The sequence below is a fragment of the Mustela nigripes genome, chromosome 15 (genome assembly GCF_022355385.1).
Source record: "Mustela nigripes isolate SB6536 chromosome 15, MUSNIG.SB6536, whole genome shotgun sequence".
NCBI classification, from domain to species: domain Eukaryota; kingdom Metazoa; phylum Chordata; class Mammalia; order Carnivora; family Mustelidae; genus Mustela; species Mustela nigripes.
Window position 1 is genome coordinate 28,451,596 of NC_081571.1, and position 23,230 is coordinate 28,474,825.

A 23,230-nucleotide genomic window follows, 5' to 3' on the forward strand; every position below is an offset into this window, starting at 1 on the left:
TGTCTTGTATTCCTGTTTTGCTTCAGAATGGATTTAGTTATACTCTACCAAAAATTTAGTGTCTCATCTTCCCAGTTGCCAGTTTAGAAATAAATAGCCTGGATTAAAAGCCAAATATGTCTTTTTTTTTTTTTTAAGATTTTTATTTATTTGACAGACAGAGATCACAAGTAGGCAGAGAGGCAGGCAGAGAGAGAGAGAGGAGGAAGCAGGCTCCCCGCTGAGCAGAAAGCCCAATGCGGGGCTCGATCTCAGGACCCTGGGATCATGACCCGAGCTGAAGGCAAAGGCTTTAACCCACGGAGCCACCCAGGTGCCCCTAAAAGCCAAGTATGTCTTAACAGGTACCATAATGCGCATGACAGTTCTACTGTCCACAGGCCTTTGAGAAACACTAGCAGCCAGTGGTTCTTGCTAACCTTCATACAAAGTCAATTGTGTGTGTCATTTAATCTCTCAGGTAAGAGAACTAAGAAAGTGCCCATTTTTCCCGGCTTTATTTTTTTTTCAATAAACCACCATCTTTAATTCAAATGTTAGTAAGACAGGCACCTAGAAAAAAAGAAGTGTTATGTTTTTTATAATCTTATGGAGGTTTCTTTTTAATTTTTATTTTTGTTTAAGTAAGCTTTACGCCCAGTGTGGGGCCTGAACTCATGACCCTGAGATCAAGAGTCACATGCTCTACCGACTGAGCCAGCCAGGTGTCCCAAGAATATTTTTAGGTGAAAAATTTAATGAACTAGGTTTGTGTTCTAGCCCATGGCTCTTCTAAGCCAAACACAGGTGCCTTTGCCTGATCCACAGTTAATCAAACATCCCAGCCCATCTCTTGCCAATGCCAAACGCTGGGAGGACAGAGGGAACCTGAAGGCTCAAGGCACCCATGCCATCACCCTGGTATTCCGCATTTCCAGAAGGTTTTACCCAGCCAGTCCATGGATCAAAGTCACTGGCCTCTGCTGGGCTACAGAGGATTTCATATAGTGGGAGGTCACACAGATGTTCAGGCAATAAGGAGGGTGATCCTGGGGTACCTGGCTGGCTCACATGATAGAGCATGAAATTCTTGATCTCACGTTTTAAGTTCAAGCCCCACATTGAGTGTAGAGATTATTTTAAAATTTAAAAAAAAAAAAAAAGATGACCCCCCCAACAACTTCTCCATGAGGAGAAATGTCGGTAGCCACTTTCACAAGTGCCATTTATTTCTACTCCAACCTTCTGGACTCTTTGGACCTTGTCTTTGTTTAAAGGTTTCTATTTATCCAAAATAAACACAAATCATTTGGATTGTTATGTATTATTCCAGTTTATTAAACAATGAAACAAAGCTTATGCCACATATGCCAACAATGCTTAAATAAAAGAGCTTGAGATATAAAGGCTTATGAAAAATGTATAGTCTTTACATAATACATACTATTTCTAGCTCATGAATAAATATGGAGAACAGGAGCCTTTTTATATCACAGATCGGCAACATTCAGCATCGATGATTATACAAATCCACGAGCAGACAAAAAAAAAAAAATCCATGATCTTCATTTTAGTTATAAAAGCTAAAAATCCTTTTGCCACATTTAAGTAATATCCAAGGGGGCTGGGGGACTTGTAGTCACACCCCTGAAAATAAGGGCACTGACTCTCCAAGTCCTTAAGTTCTCTCTTGGTTAGAAGCTTAACAATTGCATGAACTCCTTCAGGAAGCAGAAAAACCAGAACAGGTGAAGATCCTGTTCTACATAACGTGTTTTATAAATCTACCCTGGAGAAATACTTCATTTTTGTCTTTAAAAAATGTGCTCAACTTTTATAGTGAGGTTTCCGTTTCTTTTCATCCTGGTATGAACATGTACATAATTTGAATAAATTGATACAATCAACATTGCATGACGTGGACTCTTGGTCTTCAAAATGAACTTGCTTCTACTATTTTAGAAATTTAATGTACACTTTAAAAATACAATGTTTTCTTCATTTAAAAAAAAAAAAAGTGGTTCTTAAAAAAGTAATCCTTTGAACTAGAGGAACCCAAAAGTGAAAGCCTTTCTGAGAAAGCCCTGACCAGGTCAATGGAATGTTTTGGTAAGAAGAAAAAAAATCTCTGTCTAAAGATAACGGTTCAGTACCAGGAGCTAGGCCCCGTGCACCTGCTCTGCAGTCACGTCTAGAGTGGGCGAGGGGATCTGGACTTTCAACTCAGTCTTTAACCAAACACCTACATGCCACTCCACCACTTCTCTTCTTAATGACTTTGTCTCGAGTTTGGAAATAACCTTTCTACCTCACGAAATCTTTTTCAAAGTAAATGTTCATAGAGAAGGCAACGTGAAAGTGATTGGCAGGGAAAAGGCCCCATCCGGAAGAGAAACCTACACCCCTTCAATGCTGGGTACAAGGAAGGTGGTGATCCAGGATGGGAACAAACTGAGAACCTGCCCCGCAAATACTTTAGTAGGAGGGTCCATCCCAGAGCCCCCGTCAGTGTGTCATGTTCTCGAATGGAAGAACTGAAGGTACCCAAGTAAATATGTCCCCTTCCCTGGGCTGTCTTCGAGAAGTGTAAAGTTCTTCGGGTTCTCAGAGTCACTTTGTAGTTTGAAAAGAACAAGATGAAGGTGAGAAAGAAGAGGGAGAACGATTTTTGTTGTCTTGGGGAAAGAAAGGAAGATGCTATATATTTTTTTCAGAAACCGGAAAACAGGTGCAGCACTGAAGAGATAGTTTCTAAATTTTCAAGCAAGTGTTTTCCAACCAAACTGAACAGGAAGTCTGAGGACTTCCTTAATATAACTTCCTTAATATAACAGGACATACCTTAATAGATAACCTGAACTAAAGTAAAAACTGAGAAATCCGGAAAAATCAACTCTGATTCCCTCACAACATCTTGCTACGGAAAACATAAAAAAACTTAGACCGTGTTCTCTTTTTTCACAAGGCCTTGGCGAGGGGCTTTGCTAGGGATTCCAGTGAGAGTCCCATCATGAAACCACTCTCTCTTCTTTACACCAGCCTGTTGATGCTGGGATTCTGGCGGGACGACAGCAGGGCTGAGGTCCATCACCTACCACTATTCTTGTCTTCATTTGACCCTCCATATCAATACAGGTTATCGTCCCCATTTTACAGAAATAATAAACTTTGCTAAAAATCAGAGCAGACTGCTAACATTACCTAAGACTGAACCCCAGCTGCCTCAAAGATCTTCCATCAACATGGACCCTGCCATGTTCAAAAGCCAACACATCCCACCGTCATGGATTTAGAGATTAATACTTCCTAACAATTCCTCACAAAGGTCAAGCCTTCGAAGGCCAAAAATCACTTATTTTAAGTGAAGGATCCTGCCAAAATAAGAAATTATAAAGCAGGGCAATGTTCCAGGGCTCTGTTTCCTGTACTGTTTCCACCTGGAGTTGAAAGGGCCAGGTCTCCATGTGTGAAGGTTCTTCAGCTGACGAGAAGGGACAGTCCCCAGTTCAGGAATAACAACACCCTCTTGGAGGCTCTATTCCATGGTTCCGATGAGCTTCTCTAGAGCAGCCTGGCATTCTCAGCTTTCCCCTGAAGAAAACGACACCGAGTTCCTGATCTTCTCGCAAGTTCTCTTTAGCAAGAAACGTATGTTCCACATGCGGTCTTTGATGTCGAAGGGCACTTGCATGGTAAGGACTCGTGTTTGGATGTTAGTTTCTAGCATGAAACAGTCGATGCACGGCGTCCACTGCCAACACACAGCAATCTGAACTAACCCCTTCAGAATCTGTGGTGAACCAAGCAGTGAGAAGCAGCGTGACACGCAGGAAGCTTTATTGGTTCAAAAGGGAGTGTTTTCAGAGCACTGTCTCATGCAGCCTTGACTTGTCACAAGTCCAATTTCTTCAACTGCTCATAGGTCACAAAGAACTGCGGTTACCGGTTAAGGCTCACAGAGAAGACGCCATCTTAACAACCCAGACCTCTAAAAACAGGGTCACAGATAGCACCTTTAACAGATACGTCTGGGCAGACCATGTGCCATGGGCAGGACTGAACATGAGGGACTCCATCCTTATCCATCCCATAAGATCTTCCCACCGGCCTCCCCAAGGTCAGCCTAAAACAGAACCACCACAGCAGAGATATCCAAATCCCTTAGCACCAGCTCCCAGAGCCCCTTTGTAGATGGCATCCCCCCTGGCTAGCTCTGGTGACCATTGAGGTGGGCAGACTCTCCAGGACAGTAAATTCTGTGTGGAACAGAGACAGCAAGTCCTGGGAAGCTCTCCTCAAGGGTCACGGTGAGGCAGGCCTTCAGCAGGGGGAGGCACAGATAAAGAGAAAGGAGATGGTGAAAACCACATTCCCTTCTTTGTAATTCTGCCCTTCCCTGTCTGATGAACCTGCCTCCCACTTGGCATACAGGAAACAGTGCTAATCGGCCCAATAACTCAGGAGCTAATTCCCGTTTATCCTCAGGCATTCTCTAAAATAAGCTTTCTAGAACACCGCTGTCAAACCACATCCTTCCCCAGGGTGGCTTGGGATATCAAATCAATCCCTGTTTCTCCTTGTACTCTTAAGTATTCTCAGCTTCTAAAACAGAGTCTCAATAGAAATCTGTATTGATGTCATTCCCTTTCAATAATACCAGCACTAAATCAAGATTCATATAGTCCAGCCCAGAGATTTTATACCTGCTGAGATAAAAACTGAGTTATTATCTCTCAGAATCAGAGGAACTCAAAAGAAGCCACTTCTAAATTATCATGAATAACATGACAGTTTATACAATCTTCTTCGAGCTCCATCTTTCTTAAGATGTACTGGGGTAGAAAAGGATACAATGATATTCCAAGGACCAAGTCTCAACCAATTTGGCCAAAATCCTTTATACAGAGCAAAAAACCCTTCATTCTTCCATGTCTGTTACAAGGAGGGGGGAGAAAAACAAGTTAACTTGAACTTTCCAATTAGGTCAAATGTGTTAATAATTCTTTAGGAGCCAGACCAAATTATCTGTGTTTCTTAAAAATAAAATCCTGTTTGAAAAGACTGTTTAAAACCTCATTGCCCCCTGCCCCTTTTTGTTCTTTAAAGGCTTCCGCGTTGAGGAAGGCGTGTCAAACGCGCCCACACCCCAGCAGGCAGAGAGCAGCTGGAGGAGGGAGAAGGGAGACTGAGGCCCAGCTGGAGTCGCCTGCCTCTTGGCCACGTGACTCACGAGCAGGTGGGAAAGAAGTGAAGCGATGGCGGTAAAGACCTAATTCAGAGCATCTACTTCACGTCTCTAGGTGGATAAAGACACGCCTCTCTGCTCTGCTGCAGCAGCACTTGAAGCCTAGGCTGTGCCCGCGTCACGCCAGAGAAAAGGAACAGCAAAGCAGACCCGGATGCTGGGCTGCTGGCAATCTAGTCGGGAGACAGCTGCGAACCTGCATCCCCTCGTGAACAGGAGCCCTCACTGTTCACACTGAAAAGTACAGTAAGAGCGACGTGTTCTTTTGAGAGATGTCTGAATGCGGGATATTCATTCCAGCAGCACTCGAGAGGAGGGAGGTACACTTTGGAAGGACACACAGTTCTACTATGATGGCAGAAAATCTGACTATTTTCTCTCCCTTTACAGCAGAGCAGTGGTATAAAGGAAATGAACTTTTCATTTCTAAAGATTCATCAAGATTTTGTATTTATAAAATTAGCCCCAGTGTGGCCTAAACTGGGCACCTTCTCAAGGTTTTGGAGCATCATTCATGTTAGTTATAACACCCTGAAAATTTAGTCCCTTCTTCAGTTAAACAGATATATACAAATATGTGTGTGTGAATATGCAGGTCTATATTCACACACACACACACATTTGGGGGGCAGTTCCAATGACCGAAACAAACCACGAGAATAGTGAAGAGTAAGTAAAATATATTAGCTTATTTCATAAGAGTCCCTTATTATTATTATACTAACAAGGCTTACTACGCATAAATCCAGGCACTATCCTGTTTTGTAGGCATCATCTCAATGATTTTTACAAGAACCCTATGACACACGTGCTATTATTGTCCCATTTCACTTATGAGGAAACTGAGGTAGAGTCTGAACCTCCGCCAAAGTCAGACAGTCACAAGTGTCCAACCCACAGGTTTGTCTTGCTTATCTAACCCTTGTTTTTTTCATGGTGATAAGAAAACTCTTCAGAGGGGAGCAAGGAAGCTAATAAGCCATGCAAGGACCACATGACCCTGCCCAGGGGCACATCCACTCTCACCTGTAATAAGCAGTCCAGGGTACCTGTGTAGCCAGAGCACGTGCCATCCCGTAGGACTCTCTGATTCATCATACGTGTTCTCACAACATCCACGGGGTTGGAGGCCAGGGCCCCAGCCAGACCACAGGTGAAACTTGAGCTGTGAAAAAGATACCAATGGAAAAATGAACAGTTCACCACCACTGAGCCACAACCATCACTAGCAGAGGCAGGAAACAGCCTCCTCCCCAACATCGCCAAAGTGACATGTAACAGAAGGCAAGGTCCCCAGGAGGAGGCCCATCACTAGAGTGCTGCATCAACTTCTTAAATATGGCACTGACTATAGTGGCTTCTAAATTCTGGTCCCAACTAAGAACACCTTTGAGGTTCCAGAATGTCAAAGAATCATAGAAACATGAAGGAATGTCCTCCAATGATGATTTATCGCATCTGTTTGCTATAAGCAGGCATCAAAGTAATTTTAGCCCTATCATAACCATACTGTTCTGGGAGAGCAGAGAAAAAGTCCTCATTGTAATGCCTCCCCACCCCACCCCTCGAGGGGTCTCCGGGTCTACGAAACCTTCCATCTCACAAGACTAAGACCACACTTGGTATCCATCAACTCAGGGCAGTGTGTCTCAACTTTCACACTTCTAACATTTTGGGGATCAGGCAAGTCTGTGTCGTGGGGGGCTGTCCTGTGCACTGTAAGCTGTTGACCAGCTCCCTGGCCTCCAGGAAGCACATGCCAACAGTATTCCCTAATCCTATCCATCTGAACAGTCTCCAGAAATTGCCAAAGGTCCCTCGAGGGGCAAAAATCAGCCCTCAGTGGATGAAACCATAATACATCCATACTAACCTGCAGCTATTGTAAATTCATGAAGTCTGTCTGTATGTATATGGAAAGATAATTGGAGCATATTATTAAATTAAAAAAAGGAAGCAACCAACAAATACTGCATGGTACCACTTATATGTGGAATCTACGAACAAAAAATATAGAACCCTAGAAACAGAGTAGAAAAGTGTTGCAAGGGGTGAGGGATGGAGGAAATAGGGAGAGGCTGGTGAAGGGCCATAATCTTCAGCTCTAAAATGAACAAGGGCTGAGGATCTAATATGTAATAGGGTGACCATAGCTGAGAACACTGTCATATAACTGAAATTTGCCAGGAGAGTAAAAGTTAAATGTTTTCACACACACACACACACATACATGGATAAACATGTGAGGTAACATCAATGAACTCTGGGGGCAGAGTCTTTCACATTGTGTATGCTATCAATCATTACGTCCTATGTTTTTAATAGCTCACAGATTTGTCAGTTATAGCTCAATAAAACTAAAAAATTAAAATAATAAAAATAAAAAGAGAATGCTAAGCATGATCTTGCTTGTGTAATAAGTACACATGATATACATTTATAGACATATCTGCATGTGCCCAAAAACCAAGCTGTTGACCGTGGTTACCTATGTAAACAGATAATAAGAACTTTCACTTTTTCTTGGTTTACTTTTGAATTGTAACTTTTCAAATATGAGGATATATTCATAAACCTTCTTTAAAATTTCTATACATTTATAGCAAACTGCCACCCTGAATTAATGCATCCCTAAAATATCATTAAAAAAAAATCTCTAGGGGGCCTGGGTGGCTCAGTGGGTTAAAGCCTCTGCCTTCAGCTCAGGTCATGATCTCAGGGTCCTGGGATCGAGCCCCGCATCGGGCTCTCTGCTCAGCTGGGAACCTGCTTCCTCCTCTCTCTCTGCCTGCTTTTCTGCCTACTTGTGATCTCTGTCAAATAAATAAACAAAATCTTAAAAAAAAAAAAATCTCTAAACATACAGGAAGTGGGTATACACAGTGTCTCCCATGAGGCCCGAGAGAATCAGATGCTTCTTGGTGAGGTCATAGACGGGCAGCTCCACACCAACAACGATGGCAGCCCTCTGGGCCGTAAGGGACACGCCCTGCATAAAAATAAGAACAACCAAGTTTTAGACAGCTCTCCGTGGAACCAGCCTTGGGAAAAAACTACACAGTGACAGAGTAGAAAAGTCCAGACGATTAAGAAGTCCCATGCCCGGTTCTGATTCTGGCACTAACTGTACGACTTTGGCCAGAACTTGGCCAGGCCAAGTCGCCTCACAGAGGCTCCGGTTTCCAAGTACATACAGAGGACCCTACTGGATGACCTTTAGGGTCTACTCTGTGAACGGACGGGTCACTGGAATACCAGGGAGCAGCAGCCCACACCAGCACTTGCCTATTCACGGTCTTCACTTAAGGACCAAGAAATTACACAGATCAAAAAATCCATCATAACTATGACCTAGAAAACCCTTCTCTATAAGAATTTTTTTTAAACAAACAAAAAAATGCTCCATCTTCACAGAATTTCTTATCCATGAATTATTCAAAAGGTACTTTGAAACTATGACATATTCCTTGTAATTTCCATTCTACAGACAATAAAATTAAGGAAGAAAGCAATTTTGAGGGCAGACGTCACTCTTCTTCCTATATGCCATTTTGCCATTCGGATTAAAGAAGATGATGGAAATAGGAAAAATAAATTCAAAGAAGGAAAACAGGGAAGAACTAAGTCAGGAAGTTGGCTCTGTTTTGTGGACTTACCTTCCACAGGCCCCTTGCTCCCTCTTGCTGGTAAATGTTAACAAAGTTGCCTATCATCCCACCTTGAATCCTGCTGCTCTGTGCCTGCATCCGAATCTGGAGATTATTTTAAAGACGAGCATGAGAAGGAAAGCACATTTCTCTCCAAATGTAGACTTCTCAAAACCATTCAATCTGTTGTTTACTAACCATTAAAAGAACTGCAGTATACATAGGACCGTAATGCTAGTTTAAAATGCCCTGGTAGGATTTATAAGGATTTCTATTTATGAGGATTTAACATTCATAAGGATTGGTTCTGAGACACTCTGGAATCAACAAAATGCATCCAGTGGAGTCCAGAGCTCATTAAGTGTCCCCAAAAATGGATTTTTTAAAGTAGTCTTTTGAAAAGGGAAAAAAAAATTAGATTATTTTCTTCTAAGTTACTGAACAGGAAAGAGAATGTGATGGTATGCTAAGATTTCATGTAACTGATAAGAGTATCCAGCATACGTGGCAGTACAAAGCATGGGCAAGGGTATTCCTTAAATTAGTTACTTCAAGCCTCTACTCTTTCCAACCAGCTGAACCAAAAGGTATGCAAGCGAGCTGAGCACGAGATGACCACACAATGCCCATCACACTCAGTTACACCTGAATGTACAAATAACCTTGACAACAGCCACAGAATTTTTATGACCAAGATTCCAACATAAAAATAATGTTTGATGTAGCTCTCCAAATTTTTTTAAAATTAAAAGGGATTTCCCACTAAAAATTTGTTCCTTACTTTTGTTTAGGGAGCAATTATCTCTAACTTCTAAAGGAAAGTGTTACTACCATGCTAACATGGGAAAATAAACCAAAATACAGGAACTGCCTTTCTACAAACCCGTATGTATGTCTGAGAGATTAAGGGACGTATGGATATTTCTCTCCACTCTTTCCCAACAAAATCCCAGTAAAAGCACCTTCACACATGCTGTACTCTACACACTGTTGCACAAAACTCTGATGTCTATCAGAATCTCTAATAGAGTGAAGGCTCTGAGGGCAGGGTCCTTATCTTATTTGCTTTTGGATCCTAAACATGTAGTATGTCAACTAATAGAAGGCAGAAGCAGCGAATGCTGGTTAGCTAATAGGAACAAAAAAGGAGAGAGAGGGAAAAAGACAAACATCCTGAGAGCCGTGACAAAATAAGTCCTGGAGCACCTAGGTGGCTCAGGTTCAGCATCGGCCTTCGGCTCAGGTCATGATCCCAGGGTCCTGGGATTAAGCCCTGCATCGGGCTCTCTGCAGCAGGGAGCCTTCCTTTCCCTCTCCCCACTGCTCATGCTCTCTTTCTCTCTAATAAAAATCTTAAAAAAAAAAAAGAAAAGAAAAGAAAAAGGAAGTTCTGACTAATTTCTATTTTGTTTAATTAATTTATTTCTTTGTCTTATTCCAGAAAGAATTTAAGGAGGCTGTACCCTGGTGTTGGCAACAAGGTCATCCAATACGTAATGTCTAACTGCAGTAAGGAAATACTTCCATTCGTATTTCCTGAAATTAAGTTAACAGATAACATCACGCATTCAGAAATGGTCATCAGTGAGCTAACTTGTGTAGAATCTGCAGCCCATCCATTTTTAATGAACCAATAAAACCTGGAAGATTTTCAGTGAAAAATGAAATTCAAATGTATCCAAGCCCAAATTCTTTTTCTGCTTAATCACCAAAAACCTTGTCTCCATGAGCTCTACTTTTGAGTTCCTTCCGGATCAGTGGGAAATCTACCCAGTGGAGGTTTCGAAGTTACAGTCTTCATGATATTTAAATTATAAACATTTAAAGTTCACATATACATTATGTCATATTCACAGCTTTTCATTATCTGAATGTTGTTGTCAATAAGAAAACGTGGAGTATGCCTGAAAGATATGGATTGTGGGGCACCTGGGTGGCTCAGTGGGTTAAAGCCTCCGTCTTCAGCTCAGGTCATGATCCCAGGGTCCTGGGACCGAGTTCAGCATCAGGCTCTCTGCTCAGGAGGGAGCTGCTTTCTCCTCTCTCTCTGCCTGCCTCTCTGCCTACTTGTGATCTCTGTCAAATAAATAAATAAAATCTTAAAAAAAAAAAAAAAAAGAGATAATATCGCACTGCTTACTTTCAAAACATCAGTTGGATTAGCGATGGTTGAGGATATGACTCCAGAGAGAATTCCACACACCACATTTATCAGTAGAGTTTCATCTATAAACAAGCACATATTATTCAGCTTTTCATATACACAGAGCTCTTTGTATCAATCGCTCAAATATAGGTGTAACTCGTTTACATACTGCTTGTACATCTTCAGAGAATAGTAAAATCTCTGCTTTACAAATAAAGCAATTTTTTAAAAGATTTTTAATTTTTTTTAAAGAATCTCTATACCCAGTGTGGGTCTTGAACTTATGACCCTAAGATCAAGAGTCACATGTTCCAGTGACTGAGCCAGCCAGTAGCCCCTGAATCAAGCAATTTTTAAAATATTAGGAATTTTGGGGCACCTGGGTGGCTCAGCGGGTTAAGGCCACTGCCTTCAGCTCAGGTCATGATCTCAGGGTCCTGGGATCGAGTCCCTCATCGGGCTCTCTGCTCGGCAGGGAGCCTGCTTCCCTCTCTCTCTCTGCCTGCCTCTCTGTCTACTTGTGATCTCTGTCAAATAAATAAATAAAATCTTTTAAAAAAATAAATAAATAAAATAAAATAAAATATTAGGAATTTTGCTGGCTTAATGGGATTTTGCCTAGCAAAATGACTTGATACCAAAAAAGGAATGTGAATTCTCATGCAAAGTAGACAACCATATACCAATACACTCTTGTGTTAAATGCAGACCACTCTAGTAATTAAGATGAGGTATATCTCATAGGAGAATAAAAAAGATACACTCCTGGAGCCCCTAGGTGGTTCAGCTGGTTAAGCATCCAACTCTTGATTTCCGCTCAGGTTATGATCTAAAAGTCCTGGATCGAACCCCAAGTCAGACTCCATGCTCAGCTGAGCAAAGTCTGCTTGAGATTCTCCCTGTCCCTCTGCCCCTTCCCCCACTAGGGCATGTGAGCACACACACTCTCTCTCTCCAATAAATAAATAAATCTTAAAAAACAAAAACAAAAACAAACAAACAAGCAAAAACCACTCCTAGAAGATACCCAGAAGATAAAGTTGTAAAAAAAAAAAAAAAAAAAACAAAAAAAAACCAGAAAAAGTTGTATGGATTAAAGCAAAGTCACAGAGTCAACAAGCAATAGAGTATTAGAATTCAGTTCATGATACTAAGGAAGGTATTCACTGCTTTCCTGAAAAATAGGCCTAATTCCTGATTTTGGAAATTTTTAACTACAACAACAACATACCCTCCAGTCTGGGTGTCTTGGAGATGGGGACAACTAAAAATTTGTTGAGACTGCCCCTTCTTTAACCGTCACCATCACTCCCCTAAGTTCAGGTAAGGACAGACTGGCTTTAAACACTATTCATTCAGACTTTCCAGCCAGTTTTCTCCTCAGCAGTAGTAAAGTCACAATTAGGCTCAAGAAAATCTGATCTCACCTTGACTAGAGACACACAACCCACCCAGCTCCTATCCACAAGTGGAAAAAAGACTCCCCACTCACCTTCTTGGTGTTCCACAAACAGTCGCTTCAAGCTCTGGTAAGTGCCTATCTTGATAGTGCCATAGGAAGCCTGGCGTAACATCGCAGGGGCGATCCTGTCACACCAACATACAAAAGGACAAAGATCCTAAAAATCACTTTAAATCCTCTAGAAGACACACACGCACACACACACACGCACACGCACACACGCATATACACACACAGATGCAACCATGTGTTTGCCTTCTACAATCAAACTATGCTAAACCAGGTTTCTCACAATTCAAAATCCAACAAAAAATATAGTTGTGTTCAGTTAAATTTATGCAAATTATTAGTTTACTAAGTGAAAGCTCAACCCCTTGTAGTCATCCTTCCAGAAAAGGTAAGTGACCGTGGAGTTCTGTTTGCTCACCGGTGTTCAAGGGAAATGGGACCAAGCTCCTGATGAAACCCACCCTCTGCAAGCAGCCAGCATTCTTCACTACTTCTCTGGAGCACCTCTCCCACCTCGTTGGAGGCCCTGTTCTAGTCCTTTCCCTCTCTTAGCCTTCTGGACCCCAGAACCACCCGGGGGCAGTTGTCCACCCAGCTGTTCCTGAATTTCCCAGCTCCTCCTCAAAATGCAGTCCCCCTTCCTTCTCCATCAAAACTGCCGTCACCAAGGTGACCAGTTGACATCTCTGTCACTAAATTCATCAGGTGTTCTACTCAGTACCTTACATGACCTCTCTGTGGTATCTGCTACTGTCCACCCTGCCCTCCGTGCAGCTGTCTCCTCCCTGAACTCCACAACATCCCCTTCTCGTTAGTTTCCTTTTCTCCTCTGCTTCCTACTTCTGTCCTCTGGGGGATCCCCAGAATTCCATCCTGTGCTTTATTCTCTCCCCGCTCCACACACTCCCTGGACGATCTCATCCACTCCCACGTTTCCAGCACCATACAGACTCAGGACGCCTAATTCCTGCTTCCAACACTGATCCAACCATGCATTTCCAACCACTTTGCAGATTTCTCAGTGTACATCCTACACCCAGTCCGTCTCCAGATCCAGAATTCCACAGTGGACTCAATGTTCTTCCACTTCAACTGATCAGCTCTCCTCTCTATTTCCCGGACCAGGGAAGGGATTTGGGCCCTCTGATGGACCAGATGAAATCAGGATACCTAGCCCATCCCGAGACTGTCCATGCCCTGACCCTTTACTATGGCTCCAGCTCTTCCTGCTCACTGCCTCCCAAACCATACCCACACCACCTTACTTGTAGTTCCTAGAATGTACCAAGCTTTCCTGCACATTCTACCGGCTCTGTAGAAACACAATTCCCTTCTAACTACACCTGGTTAACTCACTCTTCTTGATCCTTCAAGCTCACACTGGGCACTACCTGGATCAAGCAGCCTTCCCGAAACACACCCTCCCCTGTCCTCGTAGTCTGGGCTTGCCTGCCTCTACCAGACCCTAGCACTCATTATGTGAATCCATCATACCCCCTCTTCACACATCTGCAGCCCCAACTAAGCAACAGCTCCTTCGCGACTGTGTATTGCTGCTGATCTCCTTCTGTGCTCCCAGATCCAGTCTCAGCCTTCTCGGTGATGCTCTGCACCCTGAGAGAGAGGTGCTCACGGATGAGTCATTCAGGCTCCCCCGACTGACTTCCAGTTGGATTCCACCAGCCGACAGTGGGATGGAGGGAGCAGGAAGAAGAGGGATTCTCCTCTCCCTGGGCGCTACGGAAGCATCATCCCCCCACAACTACTGTTTGCTCCTTCAAGGCTCTCGTCCTAACAGACTCTGCTAACACCATTCCTGTGCTTGTCCTTTTGGTCCTAGGGTTGGTAACAACTTCTCACTTTGATCGTTTCTAGGTACCTCAATATTCTTCCTTTTTGTTCCCTTAACCCTCAAGTAACCCATCCATTAAAGTCTCCTCACTGAAACCACCCAAGTGAATTCTGTTTTCTCCAGAACTCGGGCTGACAGAGGCACCTGTCTTACTTACTTTCCTATCCCCTGCCTTCAGCACACTGTTCCCTAAATGTTGAACTAAAGAAACGTTGTTCACAACCCTTACCCACAGAGAACACGCCATCATTTTCCTTAGAGCAAAAACCTTGGTAATTCAGAATAGCCAAGGGGAAGGGCTTTTCTCAGAATGAAACACTGAATTATGAAATTTTTTTGAAACGTAATTTTTGCATTAGTATCTGTATTTGAAAATAATAAAAACATACTTTCACCACAACGTTCACTACTTAAGAGATACACAGAAAATAAAATTGAAATGAAACATGAAAAATCTCCCAAACTACTTGCTCTTTTCAAATATACCTCAAATTTCTACTTTTTCTCTATGACATCTTACTTTTCAGTCTATTTCATTTGGAAGATCAATAATCAAATATAAACGTACAGAAGTCTACTTACCCTGAGTACAGAGCTTTCAGCCCTTCTTCTTTGCCTATCCGCACTAACGCGTGCAACATTCCTCGATACCTGATTTCTTTGAAGTTTGCATCATTTGTCTGGCCTTGAATCTGGAGCCGGGTCTTGGTTAAGTCAATTGGAAAAGTACCTTAAAATTAAAAAAAAAAAAAAAAAGAAATATTTCACTCAATAAAAAGAAATTCCACTAAATAAAGGAAACATGATGACCTATTACTGAGGAAACATTTCGACTATAACATAAACAAAGAAACAGAATTAAGAAATAGCAAATACTTTTGCAATCTTTTCTCTATTTGGGAAAAAAACTAGGAACCAAAAGATTAAAAAGACCCCAAAGATTCATAAACATACCTTCCTTTTTTTATGTAGTTTCCCATATTATTCGACATAGGATTTGAGAAAGCTGCACTACTGATGTGAAAGGTAGCTACGCGGAATGATTTACATGAGCAGGAAATTTTAAAATGTTATTATTTTTTTGCATCTCCGAAAGCTAAAATCGGGTTCAATATGAATGAAGAGAGAGACGTTCCTTTAGAAAGGAACATCTCACTTTGTATTCTGTAGTGTAAAAGCCAATCTGTTTCATGCAGGTAAAAATGTTTAACCCAGAGGCGCCTGGGTGGCTCAGTGGGTAAAGCTTCTGCCTTCATGATCTCAGGGTCCTGGGCCTGAGCCCTTCATCGAGCTCTCTGGTCAGCAGGGAGCCTGCTTCCCCCTCTCTCTGCCTGCCTCTCTGCCTACTTGTGATCTCCGTTTGTCAAATAAATAAATAAAATCTTAAAAAAAAAAAAAAAAGTTTAACCCAGTGCCTCACGGAGAGTCCACAGAAACATGTAACACTCATTCTCAGCAAAGGTGACCCACCGTGGCCATGGGAGAGCTGACCCACACAGGCAGCGAAGTGGGTGGGTGGTTCAAACACCTTCACCCCCCAGCCCTGGTCCTCACAGACCCTTCAGGGGCAGCCCCTGTCCCAGGACGGCAGCGACCGAGCCTTGGGAGCCAACCGCGTGTCCAGCCCAGCACCTGGCACTCGGGAGCGGCTCACAATATGCTGAGTGAATTATGCCAGGACACAGACAGTGCTAACCAGAATGCGGACGTGGAGCTCAGCAGAGAAGGAAGTCCCGGACACAGTGTGGCTAACAGGCTCGGGGAAGACCAGGGGCTCCGCACGGTTACTAGCCCCGGGCGCTCGGGGGGGCGGGGGGGGGGGGGGGGAGACAAGGCACACCCAGACAGACTTAATCTACAAATGACTGATAAGACTTGCTGTTTGATTAACAAGTTCTACTTTCTCCACACTGAACTCTGAACTCTTAAACTCCTGGCAGCCAGATGACCATGTGTCGGAAAAACATACCAAAAAAAGACAATTTTGAAATCGGAGATTAATGTTTTCTATTCTCACATGCTGTGCTGGAACTACGGTCACATCAAATACCCCAGAGAGGAGCAAGCAAGGGACCTGAGTGCCCCCTACCCCAGGGGGTTCCTTACCGCATTCCGCTGTAATGGAGGCCAGGCCTCCGTACACAAAGGGCTTCCAGTTGAGGGCAGACATCTTCACCACCGTCCCTTCTCCTGGATCAGAGAAACATAGCCTCCGACAGGGTCTTCCCTGGACACAAAAGGAAGGCATGTCGAAGTCATAACTCCATGCACAAGCAGTTTCTTCTTTAAAACCTGTGTTCCAGGGCGCCTGGGTGGCTCAGTGGGTTAAGCCGCTGCCTTCGGGTTAAGCCGCTGCCTTCGGCTCAGGTCATGATCTCAGGGTCCTGGGATCAAGTCCCACATCGGGCTCTCTGCTCAGCGGGGGGCCTGCTTCCCTTCCTCTCTCTGTGATCTCTTCCCTTCCTCTCTCCTACTGTGATCTCTCTCTGTCAAATGAATAAATAAAATCTTAAAAAAAAAAAAAAAAAACCTGTGTTCCATCTGGAGACTGCCATCAGATGCTGTATGTGAACCACACCACTCACCCCCACCCCAGTAGCTCAGGGGAGCCTCGCCTTCAGAAAGCAAAGCTCAGCTACCTACAAATCTCATTTTATCAGTTGCCTGAAATCGCATTCAGGCCTTAAGTAACGCAATATGCTGTTCCCATGATATAGTGAATGTATTTAGTGGAACACAGGGGAGGCTATTTTCTGGGTAGTCCGTTTTATCTAAAATCCACTCATTTTCACTCAACAACTATGCGCCATTTGTCACCACTGTCTTTGTCCCTTAGGTCCACTAGAGCAAAGAAAATGTTGCAACCCAGTGTCCCAAGATAAAATGACAATTACTCCAAAGTACCATAGTGTACTTCTAGTTCACACTCCATAAATGTTAGTTTTCTTTTCTTATCCACCTCACGTTAAGAGCTGGGAGGTGTCTTGGTTTGAAGGAAAGGGGTGGACTCTAGGGTCAGAGTCACCCGTCATCCTTCCTAGGGAAGTTCCTACTAACCTCTAGGGTTTTTCCTCAACAACGTTATCACCTTCCAAGCAGCGAACACAACCAGTTAGAGGTGGGGCCCACGCTTTTATTGACTACGCTAAGTAAAATGCCTAGTTTGTACTCCCATAGTGGGGAATAAATATACACCTTCAAACTAGCACAAAAAATACAGTCAACAATTGTCACCTTCCATCTGCCTTTCACTTAAAAGGTGCTCACACGCTGTGACACGTAGTTACACACCTGCCATGCCCGGTCCCACACATTTATTACACATTCTGCAGTTTTATGCACTTTCAGTTGGTAAATCTGGCCTCTGCCAATAACAGGAGAAAACATGCAAATTAACACATATTTGCATGTGTACCATCAGCCATAATTATTGTGATTTGAAATAAAATTCCTAATTTATTATAATCATTACTGGTGAGCGATACACCCAGGGTTTTTACTGGTTTTACAAGTTTCCTAAGACTACATTTCTCAAGAAAGGCCTGCCACAAGTCATTATTGCCAAAAATGGCAGTTTGCAACAAGGCCCAGGGGCTTGCTTAAACTAAGAAAAAGCACAAGGAACCCAAAGGAGACTCTAAATACATCTACATTTACAGACATTAACCGAATTCAGACTGGTTACAAGTGAGTAAGATAGGGGCGCCTGGGTGGCTCAGTCTTTAAGCATCTGCCTTGGGCTCAGGTCATGTATGATCCCAGGGTTCTGGGATCAAGTCCCACATCCAGCTCTCTGATTGTCAGAAGGGAAGCCTGCTTCTCCCACTCCTACTCCCCCTGCTTGTGTTTCCTCTCCTGCAGTCTCTCTCTCTGTTAAGTAAGTAAAATCTTAAAAAAAAAAAAAAAAAGAAAAAAAGAAAAAAGTAAGATAAAGGGCTCTATAAGCATGGAACCTGAAAAATCATCATTTGCTTTGTTTCAGGACCAAGAACAAGTCCTGCCCCCAAAAACTCATCTCAACTCCCTATCATCCTTACAAACATTTAATAATATCTGTACATAACTAATTCTTAACCTAATGATATTAATAATATAATGATTAATACTATGAGCTATATACACTGTCTGAACACGTTAATAATAAATTTAATAACTCATTAACATTCCACTAGTACCATTCTTAATCCATTCTAGGATTCTGCTGAATTCAAATTAAGAAAAACAAAGCAGTAACTATGTAACAGTGACACGCGGAAGCACTATAATTTGCCATTATAAAAGTGTCTGATACAAACAATATCACTGGATCCCCCAACAAGTTTGGGATGGGAGAACAGAAAAACAGACTAGGAAACAGAGTCTCAAGCAAGGTGCCTTGCCCAAGGGCACACAGCTGACCGGTGTAAGAATTGGGCCTCCAACCCAAGGCTTCTGATTCCAAATACAGTGTTCCTTCTGCTACAACTTGAGGCTGTATGCAACCATAAAGGAGCGATGATGTTTTAATTAAGGAGAAAAAAATGCTAAGCACCCTCAAAAAGGTAGTACTGATAAGCAGCATCTTATAAAAAACAAAAATGTACTTAATTTAAAAGTCTTAAGAGAGACTATAATATTCAGAAGGTAGGCAGTCAACCTAAACAGCAATAGTTGTTTTTTTTTTCCAATACACAGTATACAAAGATAGTATTCAAATAAATTTTGGGAGTTGTTCACGGTGGTGAAATTCTCATACTAATAAAATAAGCCATTTGGTAAACAATTCAGAGGCACATTACACATTCAGGATGCTGGTGGTGGTGGTGAGCGCCTGGGGCTATCTAGTTCCAAATTCTCATCCCCAGAAAAGAAAACCATTACCCAGCTGATCCCCACTCCCCCACCCCCCAACAGCCCCTTCAGGTCTGTGATACTATGTACACGGTAAGCATCTGTGTGGCACACAAAACTCCTTATTAGGAGTTCCTAAGCTGACGACCAAGTTTCTGAAAAGTTCAGACCCTAGGGCCCCACCTAAGGAATGAGGACGTCGGGGACATCCAAAGCATCTGTGCTGTTACTGAAAATAAGAGAGTTATATCCGTGGTGCCCAATTCGCACCTTGGAACACTTAGCACTTAGATGCCCACTTTACGTAGTTAATTCTCAGTGATGATTTTAAAGCTTATCCTTCTCCTTACTCATTTATTTATTTATTTATTTATTTATTTGAATTTACTTATTTGACAGAGAGACAGAACAGAGGGAACACAAGCAGAGGGAGTGGGCGAGGGAGAAGTAGGCTTCCTGCTGAGCAGGGAGCTCAATGTGGGACTTGATCCAAGGACCCTGGGATCATGACCTGAGTGGAAGGCAGACGCTTAACGACTGAGCCCCACAGGCGCCCCTTACTCATCTTATTTAGTAGTGACTCTTTTTCTACACACATGTATGTTCAGAAAGTTTCCTGCAAACTGTCAGCAAAACTTTAAAGGAAATGGAATCATAACTAATCTCAAATTTAGAAGCAAAACAAACATTTTTTTAAAGACTCTAATGCCATATGGCCTCATGCCATCTCAGCAATTAACCTTCTGGTTTCCTGCCACTACTTATTTGTTTTACTAGCTTAGTTTTAATGGCTACTTTTGGCGACTTTGTCTTACATCAGTTTGTTTTTTTTCCCCAAGATTTTATTTATTTGAGAGAGAGCTAGAGCAAGGGAGTGAGCAAGAAAGCACGAGTTGGGGTAGGGGGGGAGGGAAGGGACAGAGGGCAGAGGAGGAGAAGAAGGCGGCTCCCAGCTGAGCAGACGCTGGGCCAGGACCAGGACCTGAGCAGGGATCACGATCACGACCTGAGCCGACCTGAACGGGGATCACGACCTGAGCCAGGATTATGACCTGACCTGAACCAGACGCTTTACCAACTAAGCCACCCAGGTGCCCCTCCCTGCCCACCTGCCGCCCCCACCCCTCATCTTCTGTCAGTTTTGATATCAACTTTTCGGTTAAATCAAAACCCAAAAGCTCTGGGTTCAAATGCAAATACTCAACTAGAACTCAAAACTGCTGTAGAAGTGCCTCTCCAGGGTTTTGAATCAAGTGGGCGGAGCACATACCCAGCTGTTCCCATTCAGATGCGCCTGGACCATAAACTCATCTTCCCCAAGTGAGTGTCCATTCCTGCATCCCCAGGTTAAACTCTGAGACAGCACTTACTTTCTATTCAATTACAATTTTTAAAAGTTAGCTAGGAATAGGGTAAAAATCTTTCGCTTTCCTAATGCTAGGACTAGATTACTGGGGAGTTAAGCCTGCTGCCTGCCTTCCCACGTTAATGTTTGCTGTGTCAAAGAAAGAATATCTTAGGGACGCCTGGGTGGCTCAGTCAAGCAGCTGCCTTCGGCTAAGGTCATGATCTCAGGGTTCTGGGATCCAGTCCCGCATTGGGCTCCTTGCTTCTCCCTCTGCCTGCTGCTCCCCCTGCTTGCGTTCTATCTCTCTGACAAATAAGTAAATAGACTCTTAAAAAAAAAAAAAAAAAGAAGAAGAAGAAAAGAAAGACTACTCTGGCTAATCAGACAGTATCAGTTGTTGATCCAACTAGAGAAGGTTCTAGCTAAAGCTGGAATAGGAGACATTATGTTCAGTACGGTATGCTGGCCACCGCAGGCAGAGACAGGGTTGCGGCTATCTCAAGCTGAAATCTCTTTTCAGTAAACTGAACCATTTCTTTATTTTGGAGCGCTCTTTGGAAGGGTTTTTCTTACATACGTTACTTAACTTCCTAGCACAATTCTTTGCGAAAATCCCAAATCTACTCAAGCCCCAAGCACGACAGTCCAGCACAGTCAGGGAGCCTTCTGTCCTTAGCAGTCACTAGTGTCTGGATGACATCTCAGCCTGAGACCCAGGGAAGGGATTACAACTTTGGAAAAACTCCAGTGTCGGGCATACCAGTGCCTGTGATCACTTCCCACCCTGCACTCCTCTTTAGGGCCATACCCTTTAGCCCTACTAAATCTTGGGACCACTTCTCTGCTGCGTTTTAAACACCATGCTAATAACCACAGCCATCTTTGCTGAGTATCTTCCATGCCAGACATTGCTATAGATTTTCCACACAAATAATTTCATTTAATCCTTACAACCCTATGAAATCGGGAACGTTAGCCACATTTCACAATTGAGGAAAGACAGCCTCAGAGAGGAAAAGTGAGTTTTCCTGGTCACACAGCTACCAAGTATGCAAACTAAGGTCTCCCTGAAGGAACACATGATCTTTCTCCTCTCTGTACTACAAAGCCAGATGTTATTTTCCAAAGGCTGTTAAAAAAATATTAGCGGGTGGCAGTGCTGAAATTCTGCACAATCGGAATAAATGTACGATTTTCCTGCAAAGGATATACAAACTTTCCACCTATTTTTTTAAAGTGTTTCCTGAGTGGAAATGCCTACAAAATTAAGGATTCCAAATCTTTAGATATGTACTAAGTTACTATATCCTCTCTCACTTAGTACTTATTCTCTCCTTACCTCATTTGCACAGCTGCAAAAAGAGGTAAAATATACGACAGTAATTGCTTCCGGAACTTCTGAAAGCTTTCCAAGTTTCTGTTTTATAATTAATTCTGAAAAAGTTCTTTCAGATTTACTTAGGTTTCCTTTTCAGTCTGCAGTCTTAAACTGGAATCACAGTCTCTAAACTACTGTGCCCTCTTAAATCTTTGTTCCTCATGTTTGCCTTTCATAGACTTTCATTTCCCATTCTCTTTCAAGGTACAGTATGGAAAATAAACTCATTACAGCCTTATGAAACGTGGAATTTAAAAGGAATCTTAGAAGTCATACCTCATTTCATACGAATTAACTGAGCCCATGATCACAAAATTTGGCAGCGGCAAAGCCAAGACCACCGTTCAGGCCTTTCAACTTTTTTCAGTACCCGAGGAAGACGAAAACTAGAATCTGTAGGACAGTCCCAACACTGTTCTGCTCTTCTGGCGCAGGAGCAGCAATGATGAACACCGCAAACGCTTTATACGAATTTACACCTAGAAAGACTCTAAGATCCAGACCTACATTAACCTTCCAAGCAAATTAAGTGCACCCGTCCCTACAAACGTGAGCCAACCTGCAGGAGCAATTCAAAGAAAGCCCAGTGTGCCCTTTCCCAGAGTAAGACGCTGTCGGGCACCGGTGCCGCACACTCCGAGTGAAACGCGAGTGGGAAGGATGCAGAGGCAGGAGAAACACACCGTGGGGACCAGGCCGCACAGTTGGGACCTGTGACGCGGGGGCATAAGTCACCCCACGCAGCCAAGTGATGAGGCCCTGCAGCCGGCGCTCCCGCCGCCGGCGCCCCTGCCGGAAGAGCGCGGCCCAGCCCCGGAACCTCGCGCCCCAGGGAGCCGGGCTCCGCAAGCAAACCAGGTAGCAGCGGCAGACGCTGAGCACGCCCGGCCCCGTCGGCGCTCTCCCGGGCCGCCATCCGACCGCAGTCCCAGCCCCGGCCGAGGCCGACCGGAGGGGCAGCACCGCCCGCGGCCGGGCAGGGAGTCCCACGCCGACCAGTTCAGGACGCCGCGGCGAAAGACGGACGGGCCGGTGGAGGGGAGACCCGGAGCAGGCACTGAGCGGTCAGCGCGACCGCGGCGCGGTGCTCAGACACTTACCCGGCGGCGGCGACTTCCTCCAGCCCCGCTACCTGCGCTCCAGCGCGCCTGGAGCCAACCCGCACCGCAGCTGGAGAAAAAGCTCCGGAGCCGCGAGCGGCCCCGCCCATTTCACCCCTCGGGGCTCCGCCCTCTGCCGCGGTTCCCATTGGCCGCCCGGGCCGAGGCCACGCCCATGACAGCCGGCGACTGGCTGACCGCGGAGGGACCGGGCACTGAGTAGCGGGCTCCCGG

General features: G+C 43.9%; 1 protein-coding gene across 2 annotated transcripts; it reads right to left on the reverse strand.

The window, feature by feature from the left end:
* Positions 1-1,287: 1,287 nt before the first annotated feature.
* On the reverse strand, positions 1,288-23,111 carry SLC25A30 (solute carrier family 25 member 30). Of its 2 annotated transcripts, XM_059377507.1 has the most exons (10): positions 22,997-23,109; positions 16,447-16,567; positions 14,923-15,070; positions 12,510-12,604; positions 11,012-11,097; positions 8,881-8,976; positions 8,089-8,213; positions 6,251-6,389; positions 4,831-4,911; positions 1,288-3,912 (listed from the first exon to the last, which is right to left on the reverse strand). In XM_059377507.1, exons 2-10 carry the CDS (start codon positions 16,508-16,510, stop codon positions 3,871-3,873), a joined length of 876 nt encoding a protein of 291 aa, XP_059233490.1. In that variant the 5' UTR covers positions 16,511-16,567; positions 22,997-23,109; the 3' UTR covers positions 1,288-3,870. The 2 variants fall into 2 exon arrangements, with proteins under 2 accessions (XP_059233490.1, XP_059233491.1); XM_059377508.1 differs by lacking the exon at positions 8,881-8,976 and having other exon boundaries at positions 22,997-23,111.
* Between the last annotated feature and the right edge of the window lie 119 nt (positions 23,112-23,230).